Source organism: Macaca nemestrina, chromosome 11 (assembly GCF_043159975.1).
Source record: "Macaca nemestrina isolate mMacNem1 chromosome 11, mMacNem.hap1, whole genome shotgun sequence".
In the NCBI taxonomy this organism is placed as follows: Eukaryota; Metazoa; Chordata; class Mammalia; order Primates; family Cercopithecidae; genus Macaca; species Macaca nemestrina.
In genome coordinates, this window is record NC_092135.1 from 17,472,822 (window position 1) to 17,484,918 (window position 12,097).

Below are 12,097 nucleotides of genomic sequence, written 5' to 3' on the forward strand. Positions count from 1 at the left end.
TCACTTTTCAAATCTGGAAGACAAAAGTATTTTTGAAACTATAAAAATAACTTCAGGACACAAGCTTGATTATGATGAAGTCAACATGTTACTCTGAATAAGATTTAAGTTTCCTATTAGTTTAAAATAAATAGGCCTGTACTTGATCTGTACTGTTGAAATAAACATGGTTTAGTTTGGAGGCTATTTTATGCATGAACTTTAAACATTTCAGTCTAGTCATTACTTAACTGCAGTTATTTTCTTAGTTAAGAGTGACAAAAATAATTTGAAAGTTAGGTATATAATTTGCTTATTTAAACAATGAAGTTGTTAGTAAAAATGTTGACAGTATTTAAACTCATGTACCATTTTTAAATTCTTTTCTCCTGATAGGACTTTTTACCTTAATCCTTGCTGCAGTATTTCCAAGTAACAGTGGAGATAGATTTACCCTTTCTAAACTATTAGCTGTAATTTTAAGGTAAGAATATACTGTGATAGCTAGTTTACTCTGCTTAAAAATACAATGTCACAATTTCTGGTAGTGGCACCAGGGTAGTTTATATTGTAAGAGCAAAGAAAGATGTGGATAAAAGAAGGCTTTAAATGGACATGATGCTACTTAGCCCTGTCACATCCAAATTTTATTGAAACACAGCTACTCTCATCTATTTGCAAATTGTCTATGGCCATTTTAGCACTACAGAGGCAGAGTTGAATTGCAACAATGTGGCCCACAAGCCTAAAATATTTACTATCTGTACCTTTAAAAAAAAGTGTTACTTAGAAATTTTTTGTGTAAGTGTATGTTCTTAAGAATTATGTATTAAACATTGTTTAATACTTTGCTTTGAATTGGCATTTTACTAAGAGATTCAATTTCTGAGGATATAAAAAGAATTTTACATAGCAAAAATCTGGAAGGAAATCTAAGCAAAGAAATCTCATTTCATCAATTGAGAGACAAGAGTGTGGCCTCAAGCCAAACCACTTGGAATCCAATCCCATCTCCATCATTATTAGTTTTGAGATCTTGGGCAAGTTCCTTACGTTTCTGTGCCAATTTTCTCGTCTGTATATTGGGGATAATAATAGGATTTCTCTCATAGGATTATTATGAGGATTGAATGAGTAGAACTTCTAAAGTGCTTGGAACAATGTGTGATACACAACAGGAGGTGCTCCCTATATTTAGCCATTATCATAATCATCATCATCTAAATGGAAACAAAACCCCTGGTTTCTAAATATATTGTGGATACTCAATAAATAATAGCTGAATCTGAATATGAACAATGATTATTACAGAAAATTGTGATGATTTAATTGAAGGGTATGCATATTTAATGTAAGGACTACATTTAAGTTCTGATGACATCTTTCCATAAGGGAATACATATTTTCTTTCATCTTCTCCTACTGCCACCCTGGTCTTTCTGATCAGGGTGAGAGAATTAGGCTTTTTTTTTTTTAAATTAGGAATATCTCATCTACTTGAAAACATGTTACAATTTATAAGATTCATAGAAATAGAAAGACAATGTAAGTTCCCTGAGGACAGGAACCACATCTGTTTTGGTCACTTCTGTAACCCTGTGCTTTGCTCATATTAGATGCCCAGAAAATAACAATTGAGTTTATGAATGACCTCTGATATCTCTACAACCTTAATTCAGTCTTATTTTTATCCACTAAAATCATGAGATTAGTGAAATTGTTTAAGCACATAAGGATAGTTTTACCGTTAATTTAGATTTTACCAATAAGCAAGAGTAAGTACTGTTACATTGCTGGATTTATATGGGTTTGATATATTTTTGTAATCCAAAAGAAAGATTGGAAAGGGATGACAAGTTGGTTAATTCATTCCTAATTGAAAGACAGTTGATAGCACAGCACTTAAGAGCACTGGACTGTGGAGTAAAACTGCCTGCGTTTCAGTCTCGGCTATGTGATCTTGGTCAAGTTACCTTACCTCTTTGTGTATTAGTTTTCACATGTAAAATGGGAATGGCAGTAATAATACTTCCTTATAAGGTATAATATTGTACACTTTGTGAGGATTAAATGAGTTAATACGAATATAACACTATATTATATTGATATTGTTAGATATTGTTATTGAAATTGCTAAATTATTTGACAGTGTTACCCAAAGTTGAGATTAGTCTTGATCACTTATAAATAATTTTTATCTTTATGATTAGCCTTTTCAGAATTGTTTAGCTCATCCTTAATGACTGTTATTCTCATAGCATTGGAGGTGTTGTACTGGTAAACCTGTCAGGGTCTGAAAAATCCGCTGGAAGAGATACAATAGGTAAGTACTTGACTCTGCATTCTCTCTGTTAAGGGTATACAGGAAAGTTTTTTGTTAAACAAGAAAGTCAAATGTGCATGCTCACGCGCACAGATACACGTACAAAGTGTGGGCACTAGCAGGTGTTTTTTTAAACTTTTCCTTGGGAAACAATATTAAAAAATGCATAAATATTTTAGTGAATTCTCATAGCCTTCACCCAGATTTTTCAAATGTTAACAACGTACATAACTATTATACAGTTATAAAAATCAGGAATTAACATTGACTCTAATACTGTTATCTATAAAGCCTTTTCAAATTTTGCCATTTTTTACACTAATGTTCTTTTTCCGATCTAGGATCATTTATTGCATTTAATTGTCATGTTCCCTTAGTTTCCTTTAAATGCAGAACTGTTTCTCAGTCTTCTTTTATGACCTTGACACTTTTGTAGGGTCCCACCTAGTTGGTTTGTAGAATGTTTCTCAATTTGTATTTGTCAGACATTTTCTTTGGTTAAATTGAGGTTGTGCATTTTTGGTAAGAATATAATGGAAGTGATATTGTTTCCTGAGCAGTGCATTCTACCAACAGGCACAGGATATTGATTTGTCCTGTTGCTGGTAATGTTAATTTTAAGGTGGTTAAAATTAACCACCTTATTCCAGTGTAAAGTTACTAATTTTTCCCATTGTAAGTAATAAGCATCTTGTCGGGGATTCTTTGAGGCTATACAAATTTCCTGTTGCTGTCATATCACCCAGGAATATTGTCATTCCCTCTTGATTCTTGTCTGAAACAGTTACTGCTATGATGAACACTTAGTTTTTGATCCATTGCTTAGACTTAACAAAAACGAAGATAAACAGAACCTAGCTGGGCTGAGCATGGTGACTCATGCCTGTTAACCCAGTGCTTTGGGAGGCCAAGGTGGGAGGATTGCTTGAGGCCAGGAGTTCAAGACCAGCCTGGACAGCACAGTGAGACCTCATAATAAAAAATAAACCTATATTAATTATTTCTCTTTGGATACTTCTTTAGATATTTGAGGTTTATTGAATAGAACAATGCTTTCTAAATTATTCCTAACTACTACCCAGTGAGCTGTGCTTTGAACCTCCTCACCTCTTTCTCACCCAGAGCAGCTTTGTGTATACAAATACATAAAACAATATATGTATTTGGTATGTGCATGTGTGTGCAAGATTTTGTTGACAAAAGCTTTAAAAAAGTTTGAAAATAATAAAAGATGTAATAAAACATTCATCTTTTGAATAATTGATTAAAGTATTGAATATGACCACTTGGCAGAACATTATTTAGCTGTTTTGAAAGGTTTAAATGTTTTTGAGAGAGAGTTAATGAAGAGAATCAGTATTTATTATTCATGTACTGTGAGAGCTGTATTATGTTAGCTATTTTGGAACATTAAAAAGTATAAATTATGTGTTTGCAGTTTTCAAGGAGTTCTTGATTTGGAACAATAAGAGATTTATAAAATGAAGCTACTAGGGATTAAACTAATACCATACTTGACAATAGTAAGTATTGTCTAAAACAGAAGACAGAATGGAAATGCAGCAGATTAGAAAGAGGATGATTTGTGGAAGAAATGAAACTTTAACAGAGCCTTTAAGATGGGAATGGTAGTGCAATACATATTAAGAATGATATATGGGGGTAAGGAAGACAATACAAGCAACAGCTTAGTGATGGAAAGAAACATTTGTTAAGTTGGAAAATGCCAGGTGTCAAGATTGTTTATGTAGGGTAAAATAAGAAACATGCATTTCCAAATTAAAAACAAAGTGTTACTTTTTAGTTGTATTACTATAATATGTATAGGTTTTGGTCAGATCATTGAGGTGAATGCTTTTGCATTTATTTGTTAACACACTAAACTCCTTCCTGTACTCCTAAAAGACGTGGATGGGGTAGGCTATACCTTTTCATTATATATCTTTGTGTCAGTATAAAGGTGATTTATCTAATTATATATCTTTTCACTTTTGTATATTCTTGCAATATTATCTGATACATTATTGGATTTTAAGTGTATATTGAATGAATTAATGAGTGGTTGCTTTAAATCATGTTGATTTTTACAGGTTCCATTTGGTCTCTTGCTGGAGCCATGCTCTATGCTGTCTATATTGTTATGATTAAGAGAAAAGTAGATAGAGAAGACAAGTTGGATATTCCAATGTTCTTTGGTAAGAATATGTTTAACTTGTGAGGCTATTTACTGTAAATGTCTAACACAGGGTTTTGCTTTTGTTTTTTTGGACGGAATAGGGAACCCTTTTTTTTTTTTTCTTCCATATGATTCTTCAAAACCATTTAAAGTTTATGAAGGCCAATCCCAATGTTTACTTTATCCTGCATGGTTGTGTACCTATGAGGGAATGCCCATCTCCTTAGTGTGTGACAGAAACTCCTAACACTTTTTTCAAATTGATGTCTTCAGACTGCAAGTCAGATATTTATCTCAGCGATATGACAGAGTTATGCTCTTATAAGCATGTGAGAGTTTACCTGCTGTATTTTACATTTTGCCAGTTTTGAATAGTTAGCAAAGGACTGGGGAGACTGCCCCCAAATTATATGTTTAACGCTCTCACAGTCTATGTACTTATTTACATTAAAAATTGTGGGCCATTTAAAGGGTTTTCATTTGCATTTTATGTTTAAGACATAGACACTTTTATAACATAGATTCTTTCTCAAATTACCCAATTATAGTTTCTAGATATGGTTTATAAATTTTCCTTTGCCTAACATCAGTTCAGGAAAGAACTTGCGATATCTGTAGGACTGCAGAAGAAGAACACATTGACAAGCTATCTTCAAAAGATATCTGAATATAAATAGATAAAGAAGCTCAGTGATAAGAGTTCAAAGTGCAGCTTACAAGGAGTCAGGAGACCTGGAATCCAGCTGTTGTAACTTTATTTATCTCATAGACATCTGGAATATGAGGAAATTGGACTAGATGAATGGCCTCTAAACTGTGATTTAGGGAATAGATAGGCTCCCGGGATGGTTGGAAGGAAATAGAGTTGCATGCAGGGGTCTAGTTCTTGGACTCCTTTGCTGCTTCACCTGTGGAACAGCTCTACTTTGTTGAGCATTTTGCATTAAAATTTAATTTGTAGTAAAGATTTTTCTTATGATTGGGCATGGTGGCTCACTCCTGTGATCCCAGCACTTTGAGAGGCTGAAGCAGGAGGGTTGCTTGAAGCCAGGGATTTAAGATCAGCCTGGTCAACATAGGGAGACCACATTTCTATTTAATTTTTTTTAAAAACAGACTATTTTAAAACTAAAAATAGTTTAAATACCTGTATCTGAAGACTAACAAAAATAAAATGTTTGAAAAGCCATGAGGCTGAGTGATTGCTTAATTTCTTTTTAAATACAGAGTTCAAGAAATATAGCTTAATAGCCAGGTTTGGTTGCATGTGTCTGTAATCCCAGCTACTTGAGAGGCTGAGGCAGGAGAATCACTTGAGTCCAGGAGTTCAAGTCTGCAGTGAGCTATGATTGTGTCTCTGCACCTTAGCCTGGGTAACAGAATAAGATGCTGTCTCTTAAAAAAGAAAAGATAATTTTAATGATATTTTATTTGGCAGTCATAGAAAATTTTATTTGGAAAGGAATAAAATGCTAGTTTATTTTAGTGTTAGAGGTAGGTGGTTAGGTCAGTGATACTTTTTGAAAATTTAAACGTTGACAACTTGCAAGAAAAATTGCTTAATTTACTCATATTAGGGAGAGTGCATATAGACATGTAGCTTGTGTTGGTCCTGTTCATATGTGATGTGATATGTAAAGCAATATTGATCTGCCCTGGGCTTTAGAATAGACACGATTCGGAGAAGTCAGGATTGGGATATTGGGGGGTCTTCAGGCAAGGGAGTTTGAGCAGAGGCTTAACGCAGAGCAGTGAGTAGATCTGAATGATTGTGCTGGAACTTCGCTTTGTGGAAGAACAGAAAGGTGTGTGGTGCCAGATTCTGGGCAGTCTAGGGAATAGGTGGAGTCATTGGGACTTTTGTCTTTAGGTCAAAGGATGTTAATTTATGTGGGATTTCATAGACTCAGCACTTCAGGGACCAGAAAATAGATTCAGTTCTTGGTAATGCCACATTTTGGTGTTTCATTAAAACAACTTTGTAATGTTATTTAAGCATTTTAGGTCATGTGTCCTGTATATGTGTTCTTTTGTTGTTGTTTTTTTAATGAATAGATGTCTGAAGGTTGTGTATTAGTCTGTTTTCCCACTGCTATAAAGAACTACCTGAGACTGGGTAATTTATAAACAAAAGAGGCTTAATTGACTCAGTTCTGCATGGCTGGGCAGGCCTCAGGAAACTTACAATCATGGCGTAAGGTGAAGGGGAAGCAAGGCATGTTTTACACACTGGCAAGAGAGAACTTGCGAAGGGGGAATTGCCAAACACCTTAAAACCATCAAATCTTGTAAGAACTCACTATGATGTGAACAGCATGGGGGAACTGCCCCAATGATCCAGTCACCTCCCACCAGGTCCCTCCCTAACACGTGGGGATTACAATTCGAGATGAGATTTGGGTGGGGACACAGAGCCAAACCATAATAGTTGGGCTCCCTAAAACAGGATATGAGATGGGGAATTTGTGTAGGTGATTCATTGTGGGGAGTTCACTGAAGGAAAAACTTGGAGTGAAGGAAGCAAGATAGAGAAGGGGAAAGAACCATGTGGCACACAAGTATAACTGAGGTTTGGCCCAATTCATTGCAGGTGCTGGGGCGGGGAGCAGAGGGAGAGCAGCTAATATGTCTGGGCCTTGAGCCATGATGGCTGGCCTCATAAAGCCTCCATCAATTAGTCATGAGCTGCAGAAGATGGGGTGGGGTGGAGGGTGGGAACTTGCTGGGAAAGGCAGACTTATTTGCCCCTCCCTTCACAGAAGTGGGGTGGCTGTGAGTCTTTAGCATCAGATAAAGAGTGGGTGCTCCTGCCCTGTTAAGATTTAATTAGGCATCCTAATTACCGGTTTATTATTTAGGTGACATAGTATCAATTATATATCTACTGTAATTTAATTTTAAGAAAGCTATATAGTTACCGCATAAATCATATAGCAAATTTGTGACATAAACTACATAGAAAGTACAACAAAATTTATTATACAGTTGTAATCTTTTTTCTTTATAGTCTTTACTTTCACATGTATATAGTCATATATAAACTTAATTTCTATAGTAATATTTGCTTTTATTAAATGCTTACTTTGTGCCAGATACTATGCTATATTTTATGTGTTTAATCTTGCCAGCAACCTAATTAAATATTATTAAATTTTATTTTATGTTTATAGATTGGAAAACTAAGGCTTAAAAGAGGTATAAGGTTCGCACTACTATTCAATGATAGATAGAGCTGGGATTGGACCCAGGCAGTCAGACTGCCGAGCACACACTTAACCACTATGTGGGATGGCTTTCCTTAATAACTGGTCAGTCTGTACTTTGCTCATATGTTGAATAGCTCTTTGTGTGTACAAACTTTCTCACTAACTAGCTAGAAGTCTGGGAATGCAGGAACCAAGAGTTTTATCTCCTTTGGAACTTCTTCCATTACTGCTCGCGTAGCACAAGTGTTTTGGACATAAATACTTGAATCAGAAAGCAAACCATCCAATTCTTTAAAATTAATTTAGGCTGAATACACAAACACATACATACCAGTTATTTCTTTTAAGTTCTAGGGCACTATATTGTCAGTTGCTAAGGCTAACAGCCCTTCTTGTTGAGTTGTCCTAAGTGGTTTACTCCACAGTAGTTGCTCCCATACAGTGGGATAGTTGAACTGACTGATCACCAGTTGCTTCAGACAGTTTTCTTTTTATGGTTTTGAGCTATTCACAGGACTGACTTAAAAACAAACCAACAGAAGGTTTAGCTAGTGAAATCTCCCAGAGTGCTTTTGTGCAAAATCTAATTTTGATTTTAGAGTTAATAAGCTTGGAGAATAGAAATAAATCACAATTTTAACTTTTGTTTCTTTTATACATGTTCAGGTTTTGTAGGTTTATTTAATCTGCTGCTCTTATGGCCAGGTTTCTTTTTACTTCATTATACTGGATTTGAGGACTTCGAGTTTCCCAATAAAGTAGTATTAATGTGCATTATCATTAATGGCCTTATTGGAACAGTACTCTCAGAGTTCCTGTGGTTGTGGTATGTACTGTTTATTCTCCAATTATTAATTATCAGTTGATTAATTTTTGGATATTTTAAGCGTTTATATTTTGTCTGTTTGCTGGTGGCCCTTCCTGTGCACCCCATTCTGCAACACACGTAAAACTGAATACTTTAACTCCACTAGAGCAGGGACTTTGTTTTTTAACTTCTGTGTGCCCATTCCAGAGTAGTGCCTTGTCCACAGGAGGAGCTCAATAAATACTTGTTGAATGAAGGAATGAATATGAATGGTCTAAATCTGTAAAAATGTTTTAGAAAGTGGAGTATTATGCAAATGAAAGTAGTCATTATCTAATGGATATCCAAATGTATGAGTTATGTATGCCAAGTGTGAAGGCATGAGTTCTAATTGAGAATCCAGGAGATGGTGCTTATTTAAGAGGCTTTGGAATATCTGTTTGCTTGTTCATAGGTGTTTTTGTTTTATTTATTTTCAGGACCTTTCATATCGGTGAGCCAGATATGTAAACCTTAAACTCTGATTGATTTGAGATGTTGACATACTTTGATATGCTATATATCCAATATATTGATATGCAATAATAAACTTAAAATAATTTGAAGACAGTATCATGTATGGAGTTTGAGAAACCTTTCAAATAACAGAGCTTTCTACTTAGTCCTATTTTTATTTAATAGAAACTTAAATAAATAGAATGAATAAAACATAAATGAATAAAATGAATTTTATTACATACCCATTGAAACTGTTAACTAGTTTTCCCTTGTGAAAGACTGCAACAGAAATGGACTTTTTTTGTGGAGTCTTCCTTAATGCTCTGCCTATACTGCTGTGCCTCCCTGCCCAGTTAAGGAATATCTGTTTTCTTGGATCCTCCATATTCACTCTATTTTGTGTAATACTTGAAGATTTACTTTGTATTGTAGTAATTTATGTTCTTATCTAAACTCCTTTGCTGATCTAAAATTCTTTAAAATCGTAATCCATTAACTCATTAATTTTTTCATCTTTAATTATATACATTTTAGATACTCGATTGTTTTAACCTGAACTATTAACAGATGACAAAAGGCTTTAGCCATCAGCTAAATTGGATCCACCTTAAAAGCTGGATTAAGTCAAACAGGCTTTATAATTCTACCTTCCAGGTTTTTTATTATAGTACTCTGCGTGACAAATATCCAAGAACATATGCTATATTTGACCCCGAATGCTCTTTTCACAGAGCAGCTAAGTAGTGGGAACCACAAGTACTTAAATTCCCTTTACCTCATCAAAAAGGACTAATTGTTCAGCCTCTGTTCAGTACTTCTAGTGACACTTTATTGAGAGATAGCCCCTTTTATTGCAGGACAGCATTATTAATTCTGACATATACTGAGCTAGATTTTACTTGCCTATAACTTCCATGGATCTGTAGTCCTAACGATATACATTATGGTTTTGTCTTGGCTTATAATTCATTTTCTCCTTATAAACCCAAATTATCAGTCTTTATAAATGGCTCATCTGTCTCCATTGGGTATAATATTTTCTTTCAATTCAACAAAATTATATGCAGATAGATATTTCAAAATTTCATACCCACATTGATAATTCAAGGTAAAATTAAAGAACTTAACTTTTGGTTAGGACAATTGTTAGAAAAATGGAAAACAACAAGAAGATATTTTTAAAGAATATTCAAGCCTTTCTTTTTTATGCCAAGCCAAATCAAAAGAATAACACACTATTTTAGTGTTCATGAAGGTGAGATATTTTTGCTTGGTGACAGAATCACATGTTGGCTTATCACTTCCTTAAAGTCTATGTGTGAAGTATTGTCCTGCAACATTAATATTGCTGTTTTCTTTGTTATCTACGTATCATCACAAAACTGTAATAACTGTTCAACAGTTTTTTAAAAAAATTAATGAAATATAAGCTATAAACTCAAAGTTGAATATCTGCAAACAGATCTTGAAAAATAGCATAAAATATTTTGAGCTTTTTATACTTACATATTTGTATTTTTAATATTTGAAGAAAAACTTTGAGAATCATCTTAATGACTTTATTGTATTTTATTTCTCAATCCATCCTAACCTCTTATCTTTGCTCCTGATCTCACAAGCCTATATTATAAGAAAGTCTTTGTTCAGTGTTTTTCTTTGGTTGTTTAATTTTTTTAATATAGAAATGTCTATTTTCTTTTTTTTAGGGGCTGCTTTCTTACCTCATCATTGATAGGCACACTTGCACTAAGCCTTACAATACCTCTGTCCATAATAGCTGACATGTGTATGCAAAAGGTAAGGAAACTATTATTCATAGATATTTTAGGTATGTTATTAAAACAAACGTAATGAAAGTTGAGATGTGATTAAATTATAAGGATACAAACATAAATAATACTTGATGCTTTCTCTCCCAAGGTGCTTTACTACATAGAAATACAAAAAGTACCAAAGAAATAGATAATTTCCATTTTTAGCTTTTCCATTTTTTTCCCTAAATTTCTAAGTTAAGGGCATCATCTTCATATGTAGTTCTCCAGTTTTAGAGCTGATTCTGTTCCAGATGTTCTTTGGTAAGTCACATTTATCATATAAGCATTTTAGTTTCTGCGATGAACCGTATCACAGGTTCCTTAACACTGTGCTGATACTACTGAAGATATGAGCAGTACATGAATAATGTTGTTTGCAGTGAATGTTAGCCATCTCTCTCTGGACTCAGCAGAGTGGGTGTCCCATCCCTCTTCTCTGAAGGCCTAGTATGGATGCGGGGATTCTTGTAATAATATTGGCAATGCTAACACCACAGAAAAGAGAATCTGGGATGTTTCTCCCAACAGCCTAGAAGGGAAGAGTTTATTCAGTGCTCCTAGGTGTAGCAGGAAGAACAGAGGTATGCTGTTGCCCACACTGAAAGATGGAGCATAGCCATTTATCACACAGTTCAGTAGATGTAGGCATTTAACTACAACTACTAAGTCATAGAAGTGTGTGTGTGTGTTTTAGTCTAATATAATTTGAAGAGGGAAATATTTCAAGGCCCAAAGGTTTATAATGTGTACAAGCAATAGTCAAATTTTTAAAGCTATTTTTCTTTAGGTCTTTGTGTGGTTTTTAAGATAAAAGTGGCTGGGCACCATGGCTCATGCCTGTTATCCCAGCACGTGGGAGGCCAAGGCAGCCGGATCACTTGAGGTCAGGAGTTTGAGACCAGCCTGGCCAACATAGTGAAACCCCGACTCTACTAAAAATACAAAAATTAGCTGGGTGTGGTGGTGTGCACCTGTAATTCCAGCTACTTGGGAGGCTGAGGCAGGAGAATCACTTGAACCTGGGAGATGGAGGTTGCAGTGAGCTGAGATCATGCCACTGCACTCCAGCCTGGGCAACAGAACAAGATTCCATCTCAAAAAAAAAAAAAAGATAAAAGCAAAATATGCTTAGTGCTATATATCCTCTCTATTTATAAAACAATTCTTTACTGATATTTAACTTTGTTTTATGGTTCAGTAAATTCTTATTTATTTGTCATGGTTAAAGAACTGAGATTCTCTCCTTAATTGAGAATTAATTGCCTTACATAACTTGCATTTTCATAGAATGTG

General features: G+C 34.6%; 1 protein-coding gene across 15 annotated transcripts in view; it reads left to right on the forward strand.

Annotated features, from left to right (window-relative positions):
* Positions 1-12,097, forward strand: part of LOC105492526 (solute carrier family 35 member F5) — a 142,013-nt gene that overhangs the window by 109,042 nt on the left and 20,874 nt on the right. For 14 of the 15 annotated variants that reach the window (XM_071072640.1, XM_011759720.3, XM_071072641.1 and 11 more), the window contains 5 exons: positions 376-463; positions 2,238-2,302; positions 4,393-4,497; positions 8,351-8,510; positions 10,697-10,787. In XM_071072640.1, coding sequence (XP_070928741.1) covers positions 376-463; positions 2,238-2,302; positions 4,393-4,497; positions 8,351-8,510; positions 10,697-10,787 — 509 coding nt within the window. Of the gene's footprint in view, positions 1-375; positions 464-2,189; positions 2,303-4,392; positions 4,498-8,350; positions 8,511-10,696; positions 10,788-12,097 lie in introns of those variants that run through there. The other variant, XM_024796244.2, reaches the window with a different exon arrangement.